The sequence below is a fragment of the Zeus faber genome (assembly GCF_960531495.2).
Source record: "Zeus faber genome assembly, chromosome: 7".
NCBI classification, from domain to species: domain Eukaryota; kingdom Metazoa; phylum Chordata; class Actinopteri; order Zeiformes; family Zeidae; genus Zeus; species Zeus faber.
The window spans coordinates 5,705,714-5,733,323 of NC_137203.1; the positions used below are offsets into that span (position 1 = coordinate 5,705,714).

The 27,610-nt window shown below is 42.5% G+C and overlaps 3 protein-coding genes across 3 annotated transcripts; all 3 read left to right on the top strand.

Moving 5' to 3' along the window:
* Positions 1–1,257: 1,257 nt before the first annotated feature.
* lrrc8ab (leucine rich repeat containing 8 VRAC subunit Ab) lies at positions 1,258–13,638 on the top strand. The gene is made up of 3 exons (XM_080004344.1): positions 1,258–1,333; positions 7,695–9,813; positions 11,405–13,638. The coding sequence occupies exons 2-3, from the start codon at positions 7,702–7,704 to the stop codon at positions 11,678–11,680; spliced, it is 2,388 nt and encodes a 795-aa protein (XP_079860470.1). The 5' UTR covers positions 1,258–1,333; positions 7,695–7,701; the 3' UTR covers positions 11,681–13,638.
* A 4,633-nt stretch (positions 13,639–18,271) lies between these two features.
* ppil3 (peptidylprolyl isomerase (cyclophilin)-like 3) lies at positions 18,272–20,681 on the top strand. Its single transcript, XM_080003947.1, has 6 exons — positions 18,272–18,295; positions 18,536–18,610; positions 19,183–19,276; positions 19,556–19,623; positions 20,027–20,145; positions 20,348–20,681. The coding sequence occupies exons 1-6, from the start codon at positions 18,293–18,295 to the stop codon at positions 20,472–20,474; spliced, it is 486 nt and encodes a 161-aa protein (XP_079860073.1). The 5' UTR covers positions 18,272–18,292; the 3' UTR covers positions 20,475–20,681.
* Positions 20,682–20,864: 183 nt separating this feature from the next.
* Positions 20,865–27,571, top strand: LOC307232243 (3-oxoacyl-[acyl-carrier-protein] reductase FabG). The gene is made up of 8 exons (XM_080003165.1): positions 20,865–20,948; positions 21,075–21,245; positions 22,373–22,551; positions 23,702–23,795; positions 23,899–23,968; positions 24,058–24,094; positions 24,825–24,888; positions 25,370–27,571. The coding sequence occupies exons 1-8, from the start codon at positions 20,925–20,927 to the stop codon at positions 25,526–25,528; spliced, it is 798 nt and encodes a 265-aa protein (XP_079859291.1). The 5' UTR covers positions 20,865–20,924; the 3' UTR covers positions 25,529–27,571.
* Positions 27,572–27,610: the final 39 nt, after the last annotated feature.

The window sequence follows — 27,610 nt, forward strand, 5'->3', positions numbered from 1 at the left end:
TGTGTGCGTGTGTGTGTGTGCGTGTGTCAACATTTCCGTTACCCGGTAATTCCCGGTATTTGACCGGGAAAATCTGTTGAAGTCCGACATTTAAATCTCTCCGGTCATAATGTCCGGTGAAAATAATTCCTTCCAAGCACAGTTTGAATTGCTGCTCGCGCACCTTGTGTCGATTACGCACATTTTGGTATTTTTTAGTATTTATAGAGCTTATTGTGCGTAATCACCGGGTGTCATGACATTTCACTGCATATATGTATAACCGTATGTATATGTATGTGACAAATAATCTCTTGAACTTGAACTTGAACTTGGTGGATCGTTTCCATAATAAAATTCCGTTGATCGGTTCATTTCCGCGCTCGGCAAGTTGCAACTGGAAGCCAATGGGGTTGGACGATCTAAAGCTGACCGTTCACCTCTGACCAATGACGTTTGTGGATATAGAGTAAGCCCCGCCCCCTCCCCCATGGACAGGTTGTGCTGGTAAACACAGTAAACACACGGAGCGGAGACAGAGCAGCAGCGTCTAGAATTCTGAGGAGAAGCAGGAAGATGATGCGTCGCTGGGACACATACATCCACAGTTTGGTGTTTTTTGGGATTTTTAAGTTCCGACCCAAAGCGGCGGTAAATATTCATTGTGTAAAATATGTCGACGGGATGTCCCGACGAAGATGGACACCACAGCAAACTTTTATTATTTATTTAGACCTACTTCACATATTTATTTTGTTTTTGATTTGATCAAAATTGTATTTTATTGAAATGTTAATTAAAGCAGCTGTCACTTGTTATTGTTCACAAACGGAAATTATTTGATTTCAAGTAGTAATATTCTTGTCTTTATTTATTTTTATATAAAGAGGTATTAAAGATTTTATTATACATAATGAAAATATTATACATCTACATACCTCGATGAAGTCATTCTCTACATAACCTGCTTATCAATTGTTTTTAAGCTCAATATACACGGATAATATTTAACGGAATCGCTCCCATTTGTCCGGGACGGACGGACGTGTGTGTGTGTGTGTGTGTGTGTGTGTGTGTGTGTGTGTACTGTCTGCCCCGGAGAACAACAAAATGATTCTTATTATATATTGGCAGCACTGTATTATCATTATGTGTCACTTCTTAGATGATTTTTTTTTTTTTCTTCCTCGGTCACAATTTGTCTTTTTCTTTCTCTTTCGTCCAGATTTCCCATCAACCATCCCCATGGCGATGAGGAAGGCAAGGGCCCATGAGGATTTCTGGATCCACACAGAGTGGACGGTCCCAGTGGGACAGCATCAGGCACTGGGGCACAGATAACCCCTCCACAACGGTGAGGCCCCGACATGTTCCCCTCCTGTGAAGAACCGCGTTTGTTTGAAAGTGAATACTGACTTGCAGTACTTAATTGAATAAGAGATAAATGATCTGTCCCACAAGCCACCTTAAATTAAATGAAGATTTGTGTGAAAGATTAGATGTGATTTTCTGATGCCTGCGGCCGCCCTCTGCATTGGTTGGGGAGTTGCTTGTGCGAGTTCCAAACTCGTTGGAAGTAGGAAAGTCTATTCATGTCTGGAGAGCCCAGGGGCGTGTGTTCGCCAGACTGGGTGTCTCACCGCTCACCTCCACAGGAAGAAGTTTGTCTTCCTAGATGAGAACAATCCGACCGGTGCCAAATCCAGGCTGTCTGCACTTGCAGGGCTCGACAATAAAGGTTGCCCCTGGTGTCGACCACTTTTCAGTAATAAGGGCGGTGCCTCCTCCATATGTCAAGAAACATCCGCTTAAAGAAAACGAGTTATCCCGGCTTGTTTATTTATTCTGTATAAAATGGTGAAGCAAGTGAGACTATTGACCTATACGTATAGGTTCATTGTCACTCAGATATGAAGTAAGTGATTAAAATAAATATTAATAATTGGCAACTATTTAGCCAGTTTTGGCAGCCAACAGCTGATGCACCTCTGAAAGTTGTTCCGAGCGCACTGGTTTGTGTCTCAGGGTGTGTGTGGGCAGAGGTGATGGCGGAGTGCTGCAGGGAGACAGTGGTTGGAGGCGGCAGCCCTGTAAGGTAAACAGGATCTCCTGCTGAAGGCCAGAGGAGGCTCTCCTCAAGGCCTCCGCAGACAATACCCTGGGTATTGTTAACGGAAATGGCTAAGAATAGAGATCGGGGCAGTAAGGTGGCTCCTCTGGCAGCCGCCTTGTTTGGACCAAACGAGCCAGAACGGAACATCTTCTGTGGAGGAGTGACTTACATGGCTTACTAGCTGGGTGTGAAAGTAAAAACGTAAAGAAAGTGCAGAGCCTCTGCCTCGTCTGGGGTTTGCAAATGGAGTTATTCTTCCCTTCAGATTTGTGAGTAGATCTGTGATCCTTTGTTACTGTATTTTTTTTAAATGGTAGTTTGGGTATTTTTCAACCCAGACTTTATTAAAATGTTGGTTTCCATAATTTATAACTGTTCATAGCAACAACCTTGCTCAACGCCTTACTATTTATAAATGTACCACTCTACTGCAGCTTCTCACTTGAATGCAGTCCAATAGGGCAAATGTTTGAGCCATAATATAACATGTTATATCAAATTTTTATGGGAAGCTTACGATCTAGGCAGTCTCTATATGTTATACAATATACAGGGCTCTATTGACTCTATTTCGCACTTCCGCAAATCAGCTGCTTTGGCTACTTATGCGCTGACCTGAGAGACTAGAATCAGGAAGTTGTGTCGATTCCTACTGGCGATCTTTACACTCTGGAAGAGAGTAGAAAATAGAATAATAGTGTAATTACAAACGTGCTCAAAAAATATACTGATATGTGTGACTACAATGCAAGTTTTCAGTTTTTAAAAATATATTTGTTTATTTAGCTTGATTTGCCCCATTGGACTGCATTTAAGCACACTGTCTCCTTTAGAGATTTGATTAAGTATTATAATCTGAATAATGTCTTGAGTGAATTATACCACTTGTTTGCCCAGTGTAGACTTGTGGTCGACCAATATGAGTTCTTCAATGGTTGATGCTGTATTTAGAGAGCAGGGTGGCCAATGGCCCATATATAATGCCAATATCCTGTTGTTATTTTTTTATTTTGTTTTTATTTTTTTGCATCTGATAAAATACAACAATTTAATATAGCTGCAGGCAACAATTAGCGGGTGTCAAGCCCAAGTGTGATCCTGAAGCCTGAGCTCCAGCGAGGCAGCATCGATGCATCGTTGAAGAAGTTGGACCAGAGGGCAAAACATGCAAATGATGCTCATGTTTGAGGATGTGGCCATGAGTCTATGAGAAAGCTGTTGTTGCTTCATCAGTTCTTGCGCGCCCTATGACCTCTGGCCGCCAAACTGAATGTATCTGATGTTAAATGGTGTGCCAAAGCTTAAAAAAAAATCATGTTTGGTTCACATCGGAACTAGCGTTAACAAGCTACGCGTGCTTCCTGACTATGCAGCATTTTTGCCAAGACGTTTGTCTGTGGTGGCCATTTTGTTTGGACTTCCACAACTCTTCTTTGAACAATAAAGGTCCAAAAAATCCAATAAACCTGGTTTGGTTGAAATTGGGCAAATGGCCTAGGAGCAAATTTCCAAAAGAGGTTTTTCATAAAATTCAAAATTGTGAAAGCAGGAGTCAATCATTTCTCAAGCAAATCAATTTGCCATGAGGGGCTGCATCATATGACACCACACCCATGACTGTAGGTCACACCGCATGGGAGATTTGGCCAATTCAATGTTGCATCATTCACATTATAACTGTAGTGCCCCCAGCGGAAATGTACTATTATTTTTGTGGTTCATCTCGACCCCTTGGTCTTTCCATCAACCGAATTCCATGAAGTTCGGACAAATTTAACCCCGCCTTTAGCCTCCTGAATGTTGATTGGCCTGTGGCGGCTATTTTGTTTTGACAGTCAACTTCATCTTTATTGAGCCAATTGAATCTTCAGCCACAAGTGTCCTAAAGTTGGTTGCGTTAAAATCGGACCCACAGTCTAGGAGTACTGACCATTTTCATGAGTTTTCTCGTATAGAGCCACCATTAGGCCAATCGGATGAAACAATCGACAGTCATTTCAGTCGAGAACTGTTCTTGGGAACCAAGGTTTGTGAAAATTGGCCCAAGTGTTCAGAAGATACGCCAACTTCCTGTTTATGTGACAATGACACCAATACATTTGCAGCTGTAGCAGCCCTTGTTGTCCACAATGCCTTTTTCATGTGCCACGTTTTTTATTTTTTTAAACCATGGATGGGCATCGAGGAAGTGGATTTCAGTGATCAGAACACATCACTAGTCTGACCTCCACTGTGCGCTCCATTCACTTATTGAACCAAATCTAAAAACAACCGTGTTGAGTTAAAAACAAAATAATAATAGTTTCAGCAAGTTATAAAACAGACAAAAATAAATAGACCTGAAATAAAATACAGTATGCCATAGCAAAGCACACACGTCCTAGCGCTGCCTGGAGGAGGAAAAAACCTCCACTCCAATTCTCTGAGTTAGGTTTAGGTTTTGCCTCGAATGCAAAGTATTTCCAAACAGCACTCCTGCTGTTTTCTTTCAAAAGCGGCCCCAGAGGCTCTGCACTCGGCATCTTTAATGAGTTAACACCATAACAAATAAATGAGAGGATGGAGACAGCGAGTGACTGAGAGGAGGTGGGGCTGTGTGGGCACTGCAGCGGTATATGTGACTCTCTGTCTGAGAGAAGAGAGAACGAGGAAGTGCTGCTGCTACCGATGTATCGATGGTGTGGAAAAGTATTGTATTGAAAATGTTTCAAATATTCAGAATAGATATGTGTAACACCAGTCTGCAGACTTTGCCTTTAAATCGGCCTTATGAGCGCAGGCATCGGCAGATGCAGATTATATCAAAATATGCAAACATCGGCCCAATTAATTGGACAGCCAATTAATCGGACGATCACTGGTGCAGATTTTAGATTTACGCACACTACATCACACACTACATTACACATTAGCTTAACGAGTGGTCTCGTTCTGATAATGTTCAAACCTGGTTTCATACCATTTGAGCCACAGAATATTTTTAGGATGGTTCTCTCATTGTTTGTCTTATCTTTTTGATTCACTAGGTGGACCAACTGTTGAATAAAGTTATTTTATTCTCTGCCAGCTAGATGCAGCTTTGCTTTATGCCATAATTGTTCCCTTATTTCTTTACCAACATCCCTCTCCCAAGCAATTTTTAGGTACGGTTGGTTTAGGTGTGTTGCCGTCCCTAATACGAATATTGATGCGCCGCCTTTTCTAAGATGGGCTGTTGTCAACAGGTTAGCTGGTTCTGGTTCAATAGCCAGGAGAAATCTGTCTATGCTGTAACTATTTCCAAAAGTTGTAACTTGCCAGATTGCACATTTTCTGGGAACCAATTCCGAGATCCTCCAAGAATGAATAATAAGCCAACATAAAGTTTTCTTGGCTATTCTAAAATTCTTATTTTGCCAGATGGCTGGCTGTAATCCCTGGGTTGCGTTCTGTAAACTGATGGGCCATTTAACTAGCCTGGGAACTAGGCTGCTATTTAACAGGTTTATTTTTGGAATTCCAGCACTGTGTTTTGGTAAGGTTTCAGTTTATCTTGTTGTGTTGAAGTCCAAATCCAATCAACGTCTTTGTTGCGTGGTAGGTGGCTCTAATGAGTTTCTAGTGGAAAGGCTACAACAAGGTCCACCGTGTTTTTAGACCTCAACATAAACCGGGCGAGCCTGTCTCGTGTGGATGGACAGGGAAACCAAATGACTGAAAATAAATGTTCATAAAGCTCTGCAATTATCAGTGATTGAAGTGTGTGTAAGTTGTGCTAAAACCTCTTGAAAACAAGAATCCCCCTTCTCTCTTTGATCAGCTTGTTTTTGGTCATTAGGGAGGGATAGTATAGAAGCGATTGTCTCTCGTGCCCCAAGTTGTGAACCTTTCTTACATTTAAATGGGCTTGAATTATTCCAAGTTGAGTCCGGCAAAATTTCCCCTTTTTGACTTCTCCATTTTTGTTCTGATCTCGACAGGTGTTTATATTCAAGCTTCTTGTGAATTTAGCGGTGCTGAATAAGCTGTTGATGCCTTGAATGTGTCTTACTGTTGTGGTGTTTGTTTTGCTTCAATGCAGTGATAAAACGCACCTAATACACATTTTATTTATTGCAGCGTTTCTAACATTGATTTTCAATTCCCTTGGCATTTGAATGGAAACATATGATGGTGGAGCCGTTTATAGAAATCTGCCCACGTAATTGTGATCAAGTGATTATGTAATAATTGTGATGGCTCTAGCCGTTGAGGTTTATTTACAACTATGTCCATAGTCAGCATTTCTGAGTTCAAGGGACACCGAATATTTCATTACTAACTGTATCTAGTTGAGCGTCTCTGATCTGGTTAAAGTCTCCACCTTGTTCAAGTATTATATGGTGACCTCCAGTATTTATCATATTGCAGACATTGAAACAAATCAGATGACTTCTTATTGGCGGTACAGATATTTATAATGGTGAGTGTTTGGCCATCCACTGGGACATATGTGGCTAGCCATCTGCCTTCATGGTCAGTAAAGCATTTGGAAATGAACGTCTATGTTGTTCCTACTCAAAATAAAGCGTGTGTGCGCGTGTGCGCGTGCGCGTGTGCGCGTGTGCGCGTGTGCGCGTGTGCGTGTGTGTGTGTGTGTGTGTGTTTTGTCTAAGATAGTTGAGTATTTGATTCATCTTGGCAACATGGTGATGCAGACACTCCCTAGGATTAAATAAGACAAAGGGAATTATCCGATGGGCTCCATCAATGATGGCGGAATAAGAGCAGTTATCCATATGACCTTGGCTATATTATTCAAAACATTTGAACATTCTTGCACATGGTGAGTTTCCCACAGCTGAATTAGAAGGGAAATTCCCAAGATATCACAATCAGAGTAAGATGACTGCCCAGTACACATGCACACCAGATATCTTCTGTTTTACTCCCCCTCCCTCATTGCCTAACTTCATCAAATAAATTGCTCTGTTGTCCAGACTCTTGTTGAGTAAATACCCTATTCATGCCACATGCAGAGAAGTACAGCATGTACAGTTCTCTGCAGGATGTGTAGAGACTTAGGAATAACCACTTCCCTAAGGTTCCATGTTATTTTGTCTCTGGTCTGGTTTCAAACACATCTTTTCTGCATGTTAACAGTGTAGTTCGAACAGACAGTTCAAACTGACTTTGTGTGTCATTGTGACTTTTATTTTCTTCTACACCACCCGCTAGAATTCCTGTAAGTGCTACTATAATGCAGATGAATTTGCTTGGTTTTCTTAATGGATGGCTTGTTTGCCAGGACAATAGGACACTGTCCCATACAAACACCCCATCACGGCAAGATTAATTGGACCTGTTCAACGATCGTAAAATCGATAACATGGTAGCCCACCCAGTGAAGTCTCTTTGAGAAGTGGGTAGAGTATCATAATGGCTGGGAGGCTCTACCACATTATTGTTGACAGCCTTCAAATGAAACATCTCAAATTATGTGATGGATGATCTTGTTATCTAGCACAACACTGCTGATTTGTCAGCTTTGGAGTCAGCTGTGGTGCCTATACAAATGTTGGAAGTCCTCCAGGAAGATGTTTTTAATCAATAGTCGCTATGTCATGCTCTCTCTCCTATGCAGATAAACCATGATCCCCATCACTGAGCTGCGGTACTTTGTAGACACCCAGCCTGCGTACCGCATCCTGAAGCCATGGTGGGACGTGTTCACAGACTACATATCCATCGTCATGCTTATGATCTCCGTGTTTGGGGGGACACTGCAGGTCACCCAGGACAAAATGATCTGCCTCCCCTGCAAATGGGTGGTCAATCAAACCTGCAAGAAGTTCTTCAACGCCACCATGTCATCGCCAGCGTTCCTGGAGCCCAAGGGGATTCAGTACGACCTGGACCGTCACCAGTACAACTACGTGGACGCCGTGTGCTACGAGAACAGATTGCACTGGTTTGCCAAGTACTTCCCTTACCTAGTGTTACTCCATACCCTTATCTTCTTAGCCTGCAGCAACTTTTGGTTCAAGTTTCCTCGGACTAGTTCCAAACTGGAGCATTTTGTGTCCATCCTGCTTAAGTGCTTCGACTCCCCCTGGACCACCAGGGCGCTGTCTGAGACGGTGGTGGAGGAAAGTGATCCCAAACCCATGAAAATGAATGGCTCGATGGACCACAAGGAGTCTGTTATTAGTGAAGACGTGGAGGCCAGCGTTCCCATGCTCCAAAGGACGAAGACACGCCTCGAGCAGGGCATCGTGGACCGAACGGAAACGGGGGTCCTGGACAAGAAAGAGGGGGAGCAGGCAAAGGCTCTGTTTGAAAAAGTGAAAAAGTTTCGGATACACGTGGAAGAAGGAGACATCGTGTACAGACTATACATCCGTCAAACGATCATCAAAGTCATTAAATTCATTTTAATAATCTGTTACACAGGGTATTATGTTCACAATATTCAGTTCAGTGTTGACTGCAGGGTGGATATAGAGAGCCTCACAGGCTACAGCATGTACCGCTGTGCCCATCCATTAGCGACACTTTTCAAAATCTTGGCGTGTTTTTACATCAGCTTGGTCGTGGTGTACGGACTGATCTGCATGTACACCCTGTGTTGGATGCTGCGACGCTCTCTGAAGAAGTACTCCTTCGAGTCAATTCGCGAAGAGAGCAGCTACAGCGACATACCCGACGTGAAGAACGACTTTGCGTTCATGCTGCACATGATAGATCAGTACGATCCCCTCTACTCCAAGCGCTTTGCCGTCTTCCTCTCCGAGGTGAGCGAGAACAAGCTGCGGCAGCTCAACCTCAACAACGAGTGGACGCTGGACAAGCTGAGGCAGAGGATCACCAAGAACTCCCAGGAGAAGCTGGAGCTGCACCTCTTCATGCTGAGCGGCATCCCAGACACAGTCTTTGAGCTGATGGAGCTGGAGGTCCTGAAGCTGGAGCTCATCCCAGACGTCACCATCCCACCCAACATCCCCCAGCTGGTGAACCTACGGGAGATGTGGCTGTACCACACGCCGGCCAAAATTGAAGCGCCGGCGCTGGCTTTCCTGCGCGAGAACCTGAAGTCTCTGCACATCAAGTTCACCGACATCAAAGAGATTCCTCTGTGGATCTACAGCTTGAAGAATCTGAGCGAGCTCCACCTGACGGGAAACCTCAGCGCCGAAAATAACCGCTATATTGTCATCGATGGGCTGCGCGAGCTGAAAAGGCTTAAGGTTCTCCGTCTGAAGAGCAATCTCACCAAGCTACCTCAGGTGGTGACCGACGTGGGCATGCACCTCCAGAAGCTCTCCATCAATAACGAGGGCACCAAGCTGATGGTGCTCAACAGCCTGAAGAAGATGGTGAACATGACTGAACTGGAGCTCATTCGCTGCGACCTGGAACGTATTCCCCACTCCATCTTCAGTCTGCACAACCTGCAGGAGATCGACCTGAAGGATAACAACCTGAAGACCATCGAGGAAATCATAAGCTTCCAGCACCTCCACCGGCTGGTCTGCCTTAAGCTCTGGTACAACCAGATCGCCTACATTCCCATCCAGATCGGCACGCTGACCAACCTGGAGAGACTCTACCTGAACAGGAATAAGATTGAGAAGATCCCCAGCCAGTTGTTCTATTGCCGTAAGCTGCGCATCCTGGACCTGAGCCACAACAACCTCACCCACATACCAACGGACATTGGCTTCCTGCAGAATCTCCAGTATCTGGCAGTGACGGCCAACAGGGTGAGTACTAGTGGCTAATGTAGCATGCTGGTATACAAGCCTTAACTACAGTCATTATTCCGTCTCAACTCAAGGGAAACTTTAAGCCTACTGTTCTACAGAAGTCTATGATGGGACAGTCACAGTCATGACATTTTAGATGACGACTAGTTCATGCACAAATTATTTTCATTAACAATTTAATTGTCTTTTTTGTTCCTTTTATGCCACAAAATAATAATATTAATAATAATAATAATAATAATACTGGCAAAAATATAAAATAGTTATTGGGATGCATTTGGATGTTTTATTACATTTACCTCTGCGTAAGACCAATGCCAGATTTTTGGTTCCAATTTTAAGAGGCCTCGCCCACCGATTATCGCTGTATATGAACGGAAGATATTTGAGCACATTTAACTTATAGGCAAAGAAATAAATAAAAATAAATGCACAAAATGCTTTTTGATAGATAAGAAAATAAATGAAATATATAAAACTTCAATATATGAAAAGAACATGTATCTTTAATAATACAATGAACCAGTAAGTATAGAAAACACACTTGAACAGAAATTTTTAAACTGCTGTCTTCTCAGCCTGGCAGCTCAACTACGAGCTGTTCTCTATCAGCGCTGCCACTCAAGCCCTGGCAGAGTATAATAATGGAAACTGAGCTTCTCAGCGTTGTGGCCGAGGGGGAGCTCCTTTTCTCATCATAAATGTTACCCGCTGTGCTCCACACCCTCTCACTGGGAGCTGATGAGGGTGGTGCAGCGGTATCGTCAGGCTGTCTGTGACGGTGCTTTGTAGCGGGCACTGTTCTCTTTGCTCCCTGCCCTGAGCTACGTCGCAGATCAGCGGCAGCACTACTTTACGGCAATATTTTACGTTGTCTGCACGTGGGGCGTAAACAAACGTGGATTTATAATGCCGAGTCTGATTTCTGGGCTTATTTTGGTAAGTAACTTCAAAGTCGCGTAGTAACTCACTTATTACCTTACACAGACTCTGTGCAGAGTAGTCTTGCTGTAGAGATAATATATTGTTAATATTGGATGAGTGTCTCTGACAAAGGTCTTATTAAAGAAGTAGCTCGTCAGCTGCTGCAGTTTTCTTGTATTGGAGCACTCTCTACTTTATTATACTTCCAGACAGTCAAGACACATCGGCTGCATAACTGCCGATGTCGTCAAAAGTCAAATAACGGCCGATGTGTGGGCCAAACCAATTGGTCAGGCTCTGCTATTGCCATTGAAGATTGGAACATGAACAATTTGAGTGGATGTTATTTCTCTCCTATCTAAATTAACTTTCTGTTTATTGTGACATTTCTGACATTGGTTTAAAATTTCCCTTGAATTTGGATGGAAGCATGATTTCTTTTTTTGAAGTTTTTTACGATTTATTTAATAATAAGCTTGCGATCTGTTGAAATAATTTCAATGTTGGGACTATGCAATAATTGTGGCAGCTCTAGTCTTATGATTATGATTATTTTTATTATTATTGCTTTGATGTGTTTGTAGTTGATGGCACAGGGTGTTATTTTACAGGTGTTTCCACATTGCTGTGTTTGAAATCTGTCTCTCCTCCTTCCGCGCTTCAGATCGAGACGCTGCCCAACGAGCTGTTCCAGTGCAAGAAGCTCCGCACGCTCAACCTGGGGAACAACTGCCTGCAGTCTCTGCCCGCACTTTTCGGAGAGCTCACCGGGCTGACGCAGCTGGAGCTGAGGGGCAACCGCCTGGAGTGTCTGCCCGTGGAGCTGGGCGAGTGCCGGCAGCTCAAGAGGACAGGCCTGGTCGTGGAGGAGGACCTGTTCAACACCCTCCCCACGGAGGTGAAGGAGCAGCTGTGGAAGGTGGACAAGGAGCAGGCCTGAGCAGGTCGCCGCGCTGCGTCCCCACGGGGACTCGCTCGCCGGGGGAGGGGAGGCCGGCGCAGGACAACAGGCGACGCGCTCGCCGCGGAGCCGGCCCTCCCCGCCGACTGGAGTCTATCACATGGCCATACTGCATCTACTTTCTCTTTTTGTTTTGTCCTTAGGAAATGTGCAGAACAAAACAAACTCTTTCAAAGTCGGCTTTTGTACGGGCGAGCGGTGAATGCGATGTGAGTTACGGGTGAGATTTCAAGCTGAATATTTTGTATGGAATGACATGTTAGCCTTGAAATGGTGTGTGTGTGTGTGTGTGTGTGTGTGTGTGTGTGTGTGTGTGTGTGTGTGTGTGTGTGTGTGTGTGTGTGTGTGTGTGTGTGTGTGTGTGTGTGTGTGTGTGTGTGTGTGTGTGTGTTTTCTACTTCAACAAAACCAGACCAGGTGAACTGGGTGATCTCTTTCAGACAAATGACTCCTGTTTTAGTGTGTTAACATTTACCCTTGAAGCTTGCGGCATTAAGTAGCTATCCCAGACTTGTCATGCTCTCCTCTACAACATCGCACGTGTAAGGGCACTTCTGCAAAGGCATTTCCACCCCAGAAACATGTTGTCAATAACAAACCGTATTGACATTAATGGAGTGGACGTTTCTACTGGGGATGGCTGATACTCTGATACTCGATATTTATCTGGCCGACGCCACCAAATAATTATGGAGCGGATAAAAAGAGTTTGAGTGTTTTGTGTATCGGCCTCCGCACTGGAAACTTTAATATGGCGTACTTAATAAAGCACCTTCAGAAGCATCATCTAAACAAATACGACTAATTTATCCAGGTTATGGAGCTGCTAGGAAGAGAAGCGAGCCGCCATCGCAAACAGCGGCCATCTTAATCAAAGTGCACCAATCTAATTAAAAGCTTGCTCGACGTTGAAGGGAAAGAACCAGCAAAGAGGTATCGGCCGTTAGATCTCTGTATCAGAAAAGGTCATCGCTTGTCTCTCGTCGGCATGTTAATGGGGTGATTTATTCCTTCCCTATTGGATTGATGTATGCCAAATTAATTTAACCAGAAGTGCAACGTTGATCAGAGGACGCTCGCTGCTTCACACTTGGGTCACCATTCACACCCGAAAACAAAGTTGCTGCTCAGATCTGTCTCCTACCAACGCAGATAGATAATGCGTTTATTTACATGTTATTCTGACAACACGCCGGTCATTCCTGGCCAGTGTATCTGACAATGCAATAAGCCTCAAAAAGTGTCATTTCTAAATATCCGTAGCTATAATTGTCATGTGTTTTTTTTTTTTTGTTAGTTTTTGTTCGATAAGCTTATGACCAAGGGCATTCCAATATAATAGGCAGATAGAGATGTGTGATGTGGGTTTGAGGTCACTTGCAGATCATACCAACTGCTGTTAAATTTGCCTTAACATAAATTCACTGTTGGATATTTTTAGTATTTGCTATATTTAATGTAACCTAAAAAAAAAAAAAATGTTCAAAACATTTTTATATAATTCTACAAATATAGACCTCTGGACAGTGCCAGTATTAATTTACTATGAGGTTAACAGACATGTTTTATCAGTGTATTTACATTAATGTCAGGTAAACCGTGTAGGAATAAAAGCCCCTTTTCTTTTTATTCAGTCCCCGCGTTTTCGGAGACCAAAACTAATTGCACAAAATGTATTTGTATGTTGTAATTACAAAATATGCAGTTGAACCTCATAGCCATGTTTTTATTTGTAAATCCTATTTGCTGGAGTGAAGGGCCAACATGGCAAAAGGAAAGAAATGTGATATTACCCAAAATCTTACAGAATCACTATCGTAAGTAGGGATGCTCCGCCCGAACGGAATCCAACCAAATGCAAATGAAAATGAGAAAGATTAGAAAACCCATAATAGGTGAGCGAGCTCTCAAACACTGGTGCGCCGCGGCTTGTTCGAAAAACAACCTGACGAGAGAGATCAGACCGTCGAACGTCCAAGACGAGGGTCGGAGCGAGGGGGGGAAAACCTCGGACATGAAGCCATCGGAAGCAGGCGATGGAGGTTCGCCGTCAGCCAGGTCCCGGAGCGCACCCGGGGAGCTCCGCCTTGACCTCCCCCGAGTGGAGAACTCGGATGGTTACTTTTCTCTTTAAATCCTCGCGGCGTTCCGAAACAAGCGATGGTTTTTCATCCAAGCGACTCGCGTGTGGGAACCCTGCGCAAGAATCGATTACAAGCAATCGTGAGGATCTAAAGCCGCCAAACAGACAATGGGATGTGAGATACGCAACGCGGCGGTGGAGTAGCTGCCGACTTGACGGATCCTAAAGTAACTTGCGGAAGGTCCAGGATCCATAACATAGTTATCACATTCAAGGCCATTGTGAGGTTTTCCTGAGGCACAAGGATATTTCGTTGATGGGCCGGAGGGGAGGTACTTTCAGAAAGTACCACAGGCCGGGGGTTGTTTGAGGAGATATTTTGTGCACGTGCGGGTTGGAGAAGACCGGAACAGGGCGACTGGCGTGAGACGAGCCTCAGCCGGGGAGTGTCCCAAAGTGTGCGCGGCGACTCGTCGTCTGCCGGGGTGACCAAAGCCCCTTTTCCCCGCCGATCCCAAAACCTGTCGGGTTTTGGGGTCGGCGGAGAGGAACAGATTGACCCCCAAACATGCAGCGATAGTCGTGCCTGCCCGCACCTTCTGAATAAATAAAAGGCTATTTAATAAATAGGAGTTGCCCCGCTCTATCGGCTCAAACCCAATTATTTTGACAAACTATTAAATGGAAATTCTGATCGCTGTCCCTCTCGGAGCATCCCTGATTGAGTGTCCTGTTCCCATCTTTTAGATCCGGTGCCGCTGGCTGGGATTCCGATAATTATTTGGCCCGTTTATTCAGTCATTTCGCAACCAGCAGAGGCTCAAATGAGATCTGAACATCTGCCATAAAAGTACGAGTGGAATCACGGCAGTTCCACCATTTCGGTCCAGCTTCCATCTGAGTTTGGCCGGAATCGTTGAGTTCATCGCCATCCTCATCGCCATCCTCGTGGTATTAGTGCATATTAATGTTTTGGGTTTTTTTTTGTTTTAAATGTCACTTGTTTGGGGAAAAAAAAGAAAAATAAGTGAATAATCTCTGCCTACACGGCTTATCGGCACAAGAGCCAGCATGCACAAGACCAACAGCACTTCTGGACGCATGGTCGACGCACGTTTCTGACGCCTCTGAGGGCGTTCTCCTGTGAAACAGGCATCACAGCTCGTTTTTTTTCACCGAGGCAATAAAATCGGACTCGCAGGTCAGGATATAAGCGTTAGTTTTGCAACATTCTTTTCACCCGTTGTGCAATAATGCCTTGATTTTTCAGCAAAAAATAACAAAAGGCGTTGTCGTCCACATGGTTGTGTTTCACGTGCAGGGGTGGGGATGAGATCCCGCTTTTCTGTACAGGCAGTCCTCTATCTACAGTGGGAAGAAATTTACATTTTTTTTGGGGAGCTTAAATCAAGACTGTGAATGGGATTTTGCCTTCTCTGACTCGTGACAGGCTGGGTCTAGTTTTTCCGAGGCCGACAGTCGCAGCTGTTTTCATCACCCGAGCACGCCGCGTTGCGTCACGCGGTGTGCAAGGACTCCATCGAATATTGATCGGATGGAAACTTTTTTCTTTTCCCCTCCCCCGTTCGAGTGGCATCACGGTTGATCTAAAAGATCTTTGTTGAAGGTGGAACAAGGCGCTGGGTGTCTGCTTTGATTAAATCAGCAACACATGGGTCGTGGCCACGGTGTGGCTAGAAGACGCGTTTGATCGAATTTCTAAAAGGCCGAGCAGAGCAGACTTTAAAACAAGCTCTTCGGCCGTGCGCGGCAGATGAAGACAGCCGCGGTCGTTGCAGTTTATTAGGACGGACATCTGGAAATCTTCGTCGTACGCAGTTTGCAGGGTTGCTTTACGCCACCTTTACACCACACACACACACACACACACACCATGCAAATTCAACAGGAAGTGCTGGTGTAACGTAGGCCTGCGATAACTGTTTCCTTCGAGGTGTTTCTGTAGAAGAAATGACTGTTTATTATGCATAAGTAGGAATTGGGAGCCATCCGTTGTTTGAATAATTTAGGTGTAATATTTCTAACTCCCCTTCTTCAGTTATGACAGCTATAAGTATTATTTCACTACATATAGAACAAATCTCAGGAAACTAGTTGGCACTCTAATCTCTCCATTTTTGCTTACTTTGCTTATTTTTTTATTCAATTTGTTATTTCTATTAATTTAAACAATTGGAAAACACATTTTATATACATTTCTATTATATTTTTTTCTTTAGTTTTATTGGTGTTTTTAACATTGACTGCTAGTTTGGAATTTAAAAAAAAAAGAAAAAACTGATGTATTTGAAAAAAACAAAACACCTTTGTTTAATGACATGTTTGTGTTCATAGAGCAACATGGTTCCACAGGTTCTATTCTATTGTCTCGTGTGTGCAAGCATCAACCCTTGGAACCCGCCGATCGCCCGGGTCCTTCACATCATTTCGGCACCACTGTTAGAATTACCGATTAGGTTTTCCGACCCCTTCTTACCACTGTATTCAGATGTGCGATGTACTATTTGTTTTCTTTGCCAAAAATAATCTTCTCTTTTCCTGGTGCGAAATGGGGAAATGGTGCATCAGTGTTTTGTTGAGATGATTTCGAACATTTGGATGAGGTGATGAGGTGTGTTTCGAAGACGCCTCATTCCCTCCAGTCCAAAACTGACAGTGTTTGCAAGATAAATAAACTCCTCATATGCCCAAATGTGTCTTGCTGACATTTGTGGTGAGATATGCGTTTATTTATTTCCTAATATTTCCTTATTTTGCTATTGCAAAAAACGTGGCGTTTACAGGAGCTGCAGGGGACATTTTACTGACAATGTTTCTTGGTTAATTTTGTTATAACATAAGTGTTGTTATGGAAACAATTATATGTGTAATACATTTCATTTAATTATCAAATCCTGATGGCACCAGACGAAGGAAAAAAAATAAGTTTTCCATCATTTTTATAAAAGTTCATTGGACGACCTCGCTGAACGTGTGACACAACTGAGAGGCTTCCCACTCTGCTGCAGCTTCTCACTGTGTCTCAATACTGACCGGGCATCAATTCACACATGTGCTTTAGTCTGGAATCTCTCCCTTCACTTCCAGTTTCCAAGGGAGGAACAAATTGTCTCTGGATGCAATTGGATAGATCTACAACCAGTCAGAGCATTGGATGGACCCGCAACCAATCAGAGCATTGGATAGACCTACAACCAATCAGAGATTTGGATAGACCGACAGCCAATCCGAAAAATAGTATGTACCTACAACCAATCAGAGCGTCAGATAGACCTACAACCAATCAGAGCAGCGGATATAACTACAAACAATTAGAGCATTGGATAGAGCTACAACCAATCAGAGCATTGGATAGACATACAACCAATCAGAGCGTCAGATAGACCTACAACCAATCAGAGCATTGGATAGAGCTACAACCAATCAGAGCATTGGATAGACATACAACCAATCAGCGCATTGGATATAACTACAACCAATCAGAGCATTGGATAGACATTCAACCAATCAGAGCAAGGGAACACGTGACGTGGCGCTGAGTGAGTGAGTTGGTGAATTCAACTTTTACCAAATCCTGTGTGAAGTACAACAAACATGTTTATAATCAGAAAAAGCTTTTGACAGAAAACAAACCGTCCAGTTTGTTGAATACTGTCATCGCATTCAACACAGCGTTCCACGTCAGCGGCAGCCATCTTGGTAAGGTGCGTGAACAGCTCTCCTCTGCATCGTCACCGTAGCAACCCCGCCCCGTGTTAGATCATTTATTACATTTCACTGCATATATGTATGGAAGTATGTATATGTATGTGACAAATAAAAAATCTTGAATCTAAAAATCTTGATCAACGGTTGTGATTGGCTGGAGCCTGGCAAGGTCGGGTGGAAACCTGTTTGAATGGGAGGGTGGCCAGACGTATTCTGAGCTGCAGATTGGTCTGGTTGCCAGGTTATTTAATTGCAGCCCAGTGGTGCAAACGTCTAAGCCTTGAAAAGAGATTGAATCTACTTTTCGAAAAGAGAAAATTATATATAATATCCGGTATGAATAAGATATTATAAGCAGAGTGCCTATTAAACATAGGCACAATGGTGCAAAAATATGTAACAGTTCTAAATTAATAAGTAAATACACACAAACAAAAAAAGGTAAAAGTAAATAAGAGTCGATGGATATGGTCGTCTCTTATTTGTTTGATGCGTCGATTACGCACATTTGAGTATTTTTCAAGCTTATAGAGCTTGTGCGTAATCACCGGGTGTCATGACATTTCACTGCATATATGTACGACCGCATGTGTATGTATGTGACAAATAATCTCTTGAACTTGAACTTGAACTTGAACTTGAACTTGAACTTGACTGTCATGCTAATGTTTGTCTATTCTTCCACAAGCTCCACGGCTCCTCGGAACCAATCCTCCGCGCCCTAGTTCCCAGTCGGACTCTTTTCTCCGTGACACTCGGCGGGCAGACCAACTCGCACTATGGTGGATTTACTGATCTAACTGTTTACAGATGTATCTGTAGTCAATTAAATGCGTTTTTTGAAATTCTTATTAATTTATTTGACCTTAATTTAGAGGAATACGTTCTATTTACTCACATTAATGTGTTACCTCGTTAACGTTGCTCCTGCCGTTCTGGCATCCATTGGCTGTTGTAATGATTCTTATTTCTTCATGGAATAATTATCTTTATTTCTTTATTTCTGTTTTTTTTTTTTGCAGGCTGTTACTCTTCACACGGATCTTGGAGATATTAAAATTGAGCTTTTCTGTGAACGGGCACCGAGGTCCTGTGAGGTGAGTTTACTGAAGTAAAAAAAAAAAAAAGTATTAAACCTGAAGGTCTGAAAATATCTCAATAAAATGTCTAGATCGAATTTTCATATCCTCGTTTTATGATGTGTACTACCTCAAAATGTATTGTATTTTACCATGGGTGGTATTGACTTTTTTGATGGAAATTGTATCGCGAAATTGTTTTCTTTTCGTTGTTAAATCTCAAATCTTAAAAAGGTTTCTAAAAGCAATGACTTTAATTTAAAATATCGCGTCGTGGCCATACCTCCACCATTCTATAAAAACTGTCTTCCTTTTTTCGATTTTCTTTGTTCTTTTTTTTTTTAGTTGGTTGAATATTTCCAATTTATTCCATTTTTTTTTTTTTACTCTTGGTACTTTGTCATCATTGCCTATTGTTTTCAAGTGTGCTGCTGTAAGCACTGAAATACAGCGTACTTCCATCCATCCATCCGTCTATCCATCTCATTAGGAAGCGTACTACTTCTGTTCCGACGCAAAACAGTTCTTCTTTGAAGCGTTGAAATACATCTTTTGATGGCGGCCTTCTTCACCTCCGCTCTTATCGACAGAACTTCCTGGCTTTGTGTGCCGGCGGCTTTTACAACGGCTGTATCTTCCACCGAAACATCAAGGGCTTCATGGTGCAGACCGGCGACCCCACAGGTACTACTGGGTCTAGTTTCCTCCGTGTGCTTTTCTTTCATGCTTGTGTCTGCCTGACATGCTTTTTACTTTTTATGCTTGTTTAAGTTGTTGTTGTTTTCAACATTTTATTGTTGACCTCGACTGTGATTTGTTTTTATGTAATCTGTGCAGTGCTTTGAGTTCTGAGAAAAGAAGTCTGTGAATAAAATGCATAATTCTTATTATAGAAGTTTTTTATATAGGACTGTTTAGATGAGTTTTTGTGTTGATGTTTTTGTGTTCCATGATGACCTCCAGGGACCGGTAAAGGGGGAACCAGTATATGGGGACGCAAATTCGAGGACGAGTTCAGTGAACACTTAAAAGTGAGTATCGCATCGTCTGGGCCTGGCCTGGATGATGTTAGGCTTCACCGTGGATGTTTTATTCTTTATCGTCTTTAAGCGCTCACAGCGTCATTTAAAAAAAAAAAAGGAAAAGTTGCCTTCTAAATTGCGGATGGTAAGACGACACAGGAGGTCTGACATATTTGAGGGATGCTTTTCTTTTTCAATTGGCATTTTGCTCTGATGTGCATTAATTACTGTGTAGTAATTTGTGATGAGCCTTTTAATCATGGGATTTTTAGTATACAAGTATACGCCTATGGTGATATATAGTGACAAATTTCCTGTGATTCATGTCATAATACATTCTTTTGCACTGCCAGGTCCTATTAAGAGTAAACAATATGAAAACTTCCAATTTGTCTTCTCATCCTTTTTTCAGCACAATGTCAGAGGAGTGGTGTCGATGGCAAACAACGGCCCGAACACAAACGCGTCCCAGTTTTTCTTCACCTACGCCAAGCAGCCTCATCTGGATATGAAGTACACAGTGTTTGGAAAGTAAGTGTGTGTATGTCCGAGTGGAATAATATTCTCCTATCAGCCCAGCGCTCAATCCGATTGAAGTTATTAATGTGTCCTCATCGGTGCATAAATAGGATAAATTCCCAATTTGGGCTCCCAGATGATGTTTTCTCTGTGTCTTTCATCCGTGTTCACATGTGGACGAGCTTCCCTTACATCCTTTTTCTCCCACATGAAGGATTATAGATGGTTTGGAAACGCTGGATGAACTGGAGAAACTTCCCGTCAACGAAAAGACATTCCGGCCTTTGACCGACTCTCGGATTAAGGATGTGACTCTTCACGCCAACCCCTTTGCCGGATAGACACGGACAGGGATATTTACAAATTGCCAGTACACACAAAACAATATCAATCGAATACAACAGATACATTGTCTTCTCCTCGTTTCCAGTCATATCTAAACGGTGGAATTCACATTTAGAATTGTTTTACACATGAACTTTTTTTTCTCTTGACATGTTATGTATATATACTGGTCTGTTGTTTTTTTACATAATAAATTTTTGAAAATCAAACTGATATATTCCTCTGCTGCGTCCGTGTCCTACGATCAATCGACTATTCAACCAAATGCATTCATTCAATTATGTATGTGTATGATATAGTAAATAAACCCTATAAATAAAGGTCATTCCAGGCACGACTATGAAAACTACGGGTTCGTCGCCTGGTGATGACGTCGTCAGCACGTCATCAGCGATCGCCCGCTCCACGAGTCGTTGGCAGCTTTTCCCGGCGGCGCAGCGGCGGCGATGGCGGCGGACGAGTCCTTCAAGGTAACGACGCCCGACCCGGGCTCCGGTCCACACGGCGCACGACGCGTCCTCACGGTCCATTCCACGTGTGCCGTGTACTGATCTGATCACGCGGTGTCGACGCCCTGTCCCTCCGGGTCCGTGCAGGTGTCCTCCCTGCGGGGGAAGGTGGCGCTGGTCACCGGGGCCAGCTCGGGCATCGGTGCCGGGACCAGCGTGATGTTCGCCAAACTCGGGGCTCTGCTGGCGTTGAACGGCCGCGACGTGGAGAGCCTGTCCCGGGTGGCCGCGCAGTGCACGGACTGCGGGGCCGCGGAGGTACACGCCGCGTCTGTCGGGGGGCCCGCGGGGGCCCGGCGCTCGGGTCTCCGGACCAGAGTTCAGGCACTTTAGGGGTCAACGACACAGCCGGATGGAACATGCGTTTAAATTCATGTCATTGATACTATTTTAAATATAAAAGGTGATTTAGTGAAGCACCGCATTGATTAAAAAATAATAAATCATAAATATATTGAAGAAAACGGCATGAATTGGAAATAATTATTATACACATGCATATATAAATACACATATATAATACACACACACACACATTTACTATGGAAGCCAGACTAAAAACAATAATCAAAATATATCTGTTATATTAGTGTTGCTCCCTTCGATGTGGAAAAATCAAGGGGCACCTTACCAGGGGCCCCACGCTCAGGGGACACAACTCTAATTGGCGGTGCTGGGGTCCTTTATGCATCAATTTGTGCTTGTAATGCATACATTTCAAAGTCCTCCCTGCTGCTCTCAACGTGAACGTGAAGGAAATAAAGAGTCAATATGAGTAAAGCAGCGTTGCGTCAATTATATTAAGGATTAAAACATAGGATCATAGACATTGGGAAAAAATGTTTGGCCTGTCAAAATAAAGTATTTGATATATTTGAAAGAAGCAATAACCTGTTGATCAATAACCTTGATCTTTGGAACCAAATGGAAAATCACACACACGCTCAGAAAGACTGTAAACATCATCTTGAACTTGATGAAAACCAATAATGTGATGAGGTTGCATATTTTTTCATGTACTCATATATGATATTAGAATATATTTTTATTATATATAAATACATACTATTATTTTGTTTATATTGCACTATTAATATAATTCATTAATATCATAGTTTCTTGTATAAAAAATACTAAAACCCTGACACAAAATTAGTACTTAAAGTCAAAGTACCACATTTCTATGTTAAAGTATGTAAGTACTTGTTCTTAAATGTACTTAAAGTATTACAAGTAAAAATTCTCATCCTATCCAGTGCCCTGATATAACTCTGTAACACCTCCTAAAGTTGCTTTTCTTTCTGCAGATGATGCGATGCGTATTCATTCATTTAACCATTTCACTGGATTCTGGATGAATTCCCTGTGCTTTTGGGGGTTTCCAGCCGCTGCTCATCCCCGGGGACCTGACGGATGAGGAGACGGTGCAGAGGGTGGTGGAGCAGACCGTCTCCCGCTTCGGCCGCCTAGACGTCCTGGTGAATAACGCCGGCGTCCTGGAGATGGGGAGCATCGAGACCGGCGACCTGCAGCAGTTCGACAGAGTGATGGACATCAACGTCAGGTGGGATCTCTTTAGAAAATCCATTTAAATAACCTGCGCGGTCCTCTTCCCCAACGTTGATATTCACTTAGATGTATGTACTGTCTGTTCATTTCCTTTTTCCTTTTCTATCTTTCCATCCTTGGATTATACCTTGCATACAGACATTTAGAATACCACCTTGGGTTATTAATATCGACTTTTTTTTTTTGCACATGGACATTGCAATAACCTGGATTATACTGTATTATTATCTGGACATTTTAATACTTAACACTGGATTTTTTCTTGGCCATGGACATTTTTAATACCATTTTGGCTATAACGTTTTATTATACTATATTATAATATACAATTATACTATATTCTTACCATATCATTACACTATGGTATATCATGTTATACTATACTTTACACTGCTATATATTATACTTGGTCATCATAATACCACCCTGCATTATAAATAGTATATACTTTACTATATACTTACCATACTTCTATGATCAGAATCATTTTATTCCGCCAGGCGCATTTACATGTACGAGGAATATGTCGTAGTGAGTTTCTACAGATGATTGGCATTAAAATAAACCCTGAATGCTCTAAAAAAAAAAAAAACTGAATAATTAAATATTTGAGAATTATAAAGTAAAAAAAAAAAAAAAAAAGTTGCCAAATATGCACTAATTGCCGAAAAATACAAAGCGGAAATAGTCACAGATATAAAAAAATACAGAATACACACATATGATTCTATGCACAGGGTACGTTGTTGGTATGGGTATATAGGGTATAAATTCAAATGATAAATGATGAGTTCTGTATTTACTGCTGCTATCACTGGGTTTACACATTGGCGACTATATGTTCACGCTGTTATTTTTATCTTATATTTAAGTTTTTATCTCCATCGAACTTCTTGACTCTGCACCGTTTTCTTGCTGCTGTGACACCTCAAGTCTTATCTTATGTTTTTATCTTGTGTTTTTATCTTATGTTTTTATCTTGTGTTTTTATCTGATGTTTTTATCTGATGTTTTTGTCTGATGTTTTTACCTTGTATTTTTATCTTGTGTTTTTATCTTATGTTTTTGTCTTGTGTTTTTGTCTTGTGTTTTTATCTTATGTTTTTGTCTTGTGTTTTTGTCTTGTGTTTTTATCTCATCTCTAGGTCTGTGTACCACCTGACTCAGCTGTGCGTCCCCCACCTTATTAAGACCAAGGGCTCCATCGTCAACGTGTCCAGTGTAAACGGACAGAGATCGGTGGGTGTTTACCTCCTTGATATGATTTATACGTTGGTATGTGACGCACTATCTTGAATTGAAGCCGTCCACGGTACCTTTTTTTAATTTTTTTATCCTTTAGTTCCCTGGCGTCCTGGCTTACTGCATGTCCAAGGCGGCCATTGACCAGTTCACGCGCTGCATCGCCCTCGGTGAGTGGCTCACATCACGTTAAAGTAAGAAGCGGTTTGGGTGCAGAAAAGTCACATCGTTTATACTTATTCATTTTGTTGTATTTCAGAGCTGGCGCCTAAACAAGTGCGAGTGAACTCAGTCGGGTGAGTGTGTTGAAGGTCGTTCTGTTCGGCGGCTAATTAGGCTCCGGCCCCCGGGGGGAAATATGAATCATTATTTTCCTCATGTTTACGTTCCTTATTTTAGGTTCCATGCCGATACGACGCAGACGCTGTCTTATCAGCAGCCGTTTAGCTTTTTTCTCAGGAAAAGTGCCGCCTTTTATTTAGGGAAGAAAACCTCAAATGACGTCAAACAAACAACTCATTGACATTTTTCATTGACAAGTTTTTATCACATTTTGGCTTCGTTTTATTTTGTTGCATATCAACCGGTTTGTCAGTTTCAGAAGATACTCATATATATACATATATATATATATATATATATATATATATATATATATATATATATATATATATATATATATATATATATATATATATATATATATAATTTTTTTTTCTCATATGACCTAAATGTTTATTGTCTTACTTTTATTTTTTCGAACCACAATATTTTAATCCTGTAGAATTCCAGGAATTTGTTGTTTTGAGTTGATTTTGACTATGTTAACTTCTTTTTGTTCCACAATCAGTGATATTCAGTTTTCATTAATTCAATAATATGCACAATCCCATAAAAGTACTCAAAAAATTATTATTACATTTATTTTTCACCTGACACATTTGGGGTTAAAATGGATACAGATATTATATTTTTGGACCGGGCCATTTAAAGCGTAATCCTTGCCTTTGGACTTCTTCTCTTCAGTCCTGGTGTCATCGTCACCGACATCCACAAAAGAGCCGGACTGACCGAGGAACAATACACTCAGGTAACACGTCTGATTATGGGCTTTTAGGTTTTCTGTAGAACAGAAGGTGCCAAGCCTGTTTGAGTTTGTCATATCTAGGGATGCAATAGGCAATGGCAGGATACGAGCATGGTACAGGCATGGTAATGAAATGCTAATTGTCATGGCATTGTACGACCATTGTAATAGTGTTGTTATGGCGCAATGGCATGTGATAGCTTTGTGACAGCATTGTAATGGAATGGTGATTACATTCTAATAGCATGAGATACAATACAACATCATATACGGATGCAGCCACCTAAAATGCGTGGCTGGTCCTTGACAGGCTGGTGACAGGTTCCCGCTTACCTGAGCGCAATGAACGGGCGGCCATTCCGAGTGGCTGGTGCCGTGGTCGTAGCAGATTCGTTGAAGTGACATCATCAGCCTTGTCCTGTACATTTGCTGTAGTCTGTGTCTCGGTCCTTGTCTTCCTCTCCCTCTTCCCTCGCCCTCCCAGTTCCTGGAGAAGTGTAAGCAGACCCACGCCCTTGGCCGACCGGGGGAGGTGGAGGAGGTGGCGCAGGCCATCGCCTTCCTGGCCTCCGACGCCTCCAGCTTCATCACAGGGGTGAACCTGCCGATCGACGGGGGCCGCCATGCCATGTGCCCCCGATAACGCAGTGCACAGTGTCTGATGCAGTGTCTAAGGCTTCAATAATAACACCAAAAATACTAATAATAATAATAATGAGGCTTCAAACCTTCTCTCTGCCTCCGTTTCTGTGTTGGATTTGATTGGAATGAATCCAGATTCCAGATCAGGGCTCAACGGGAGATAGAACTTAGTGTAAAGTGGCGATAATAACTTTGTCTGGGTGGGGGTGGGGGTGGTTTTCCGACATCCGGGTTTCCCCTCGCCTTGGCTTCAATGTTGTCGCTTCCTTTTCTCCAAAGTTTTTCCTTCTGATCAATTGATTACTTTTTTTTTCTCGGTCATGTGAGGTGGCGGGGAGGATATTTACTGATCTTATTTGTGAATAAAATGGAAATTCGCCAGACTTCTTCATGTGGCGGACCCCGCCCCCGACAATGGAAACGGCATATAGAGGACGTGCAATAACGCAATTACTTTGAATGGCTGTTTCTAACCAAGTGCCAGCTAATAAAATATGGGATGAATATCAAACAGAAGGTTTTTTTCAAACAAAGTGACCTCGAGGATTACCACTTTAAAAGTGTCCTCAGGCTTTGAATAAAAAAAACCTCTCGTTTAGGACTCCATCTTCCTCCATCCGTGAAGTGATGGAGTCCACAGGGTAGAAGCCCCCCCCGAGTCTGAGATGAGGTTTCGTTATTGATGAAGTTTTCTCATTTAATTTGGAACTCAATCAACTCGGCTCCTCAGAATTTATTGACTCGCCTCGTTTGCTCAATAGTCTTTCTCAGTGGAGCACAAAATAGTTCCCAAAATCGACTCCACACAAGTGATGTGTAGAATTTAGACTGTGAAAGTTTAAGGCCCTCCATCACCAGTGACAATAAGGGACCAGAATATTCCTCAGCTTCTCCTTTGATTGTTTGGTTTAATTATAAAAAAAACACATACAGACTATTATATCTTAAAAAAAAAAAAAAAAGCTCCAAATGACCAAGAATTCCAACGACACCAAACAACACAATGTATGCCCGATGCACATGTTGAATAGGGAAGCCCATGGGAATTTAAATAAAAAATTTAAATAGCATCCACTGTATATAATAACGGTTGCATAATTATACACATTTACATTTTAAACAGGCAAAAAACAAACAAACAAAAACAAAAAAAAAATGAAATTAACTTACGGGTGTCCAAACGTGTCGGACTCGTACAAAGAAATGGTAAAAATACTAGCTTGAAAGATAATTTAGTGAATTTGGCCTTTTTTTTATATTTATATCTGTACAATCTTCCCTTTTTTTCTTCTTTTTTTAAAAACTAAATTTAAATTTTTTCAAAGCACATCTTTGCGTCTTGGCTTGAGAACTGATGAGACCTTCTGAGAGAAGAATGAATGATGTGCAGCACCGTGCGTGTCCTCTGCAGGTGGATGGGTGTGTTGTGAGCTGAGAGGTAGCACCACGAGGCTCTCGGCTCACACAGCAGTTTGACTCACTTACCTGCCAATACCTGAATGAATGAAAAGTTGACTCGGCATCTGCCCCGTTTTTCCCCTGAATTTCTCTGCACGGCTGTGAAACAATAACTATTGCACTTTATATTACAATACAGTACATATACATGTATAAATATTAAAAAGGTGTGACATTACGATGAAGAATTATTGCATTGTCGCAGAGGGAAATCGTCCGTTCGTCTGCTTGGATCTCCTTTGGAACTCTGAAGTGTGACCGTGAAGGGAATATGTTACAACATGGTCCAAGACCGACGGAAGAAGAAGCGAGACTTTTCTCATAGTACCGTCTTCTATTTCGGGGATCCAGGTCTCGTAGGACAGAAACAAGTCTCTGGAATCGTAAAAAAAACAACAAAAAAAAAAAACAAAGCTTATTATTCTTTCCGTTGGGAGGATTGGCGTCGGACGTCTCGAGTTGGGCTCTGCCGTTCCACCGGCCCTGTCCCTCTCTGGTGCCCCCTACTGGTCCTGCAGTCCAAGCATATCGTGTGTAGAGTGATCGGTGGGTCTTTTGGCTCCGGAAGCCCCAGAGAAGCGCCGGTCTCCCCTGTTCGCCGCCCTCCTCCCCCCACTCCCCCACC

Coding starts and splice junctions, on each gene's coding strand:
- lrrc8ab (XM_080004344.1), top strand. CDS start 7,702: ATGATCCCCATCACTGAGCTGCGGTACTTTGTAGACACCCAGCCTGCG. Junction 9,814..11,404: donor TGGCAGTGACGGCCAACAGG/GTGAGTACTAGT, acceptor TCCGCGCTTCAG/ATCGAGACGCTGCCCAACGA.
- ppil3 (XM_080003947.1), top strand. Junction 18,611..19,182: donor GGGCACCGAGGTCCTGTGAG/GTGAGTTTACTG, acceptor TCTTATCGACAG/AACTTCCTGGCTTTGTGTGC. Junction 19,277..19,555: donor GCAGACCGGCGACCCCACAG/GTACTACTGGGT, acceptor GATGACCTCCAG/GGACCGGTAAAGGGGGAACC.
- LOC307232243 (XM_080003165.1), top strand. CDS start 20,925: ATGGCGGCGGACGAGTCCTTCAAG. Junction 20,949..21,074: donor CGGCGGACGAGTCCTTCAAG/GTAACGACGCCC, acceptor GGGTCCGTGCAG/GTGTCCTCCCTGCGGGGGAA. Junction 22,552..23,701: donor GTGATGGACATCAACGTCAG/GTGGGATCTCTT, acceptor TCTCATCTCTAG/GTCTGTGTACCACCTGACTC.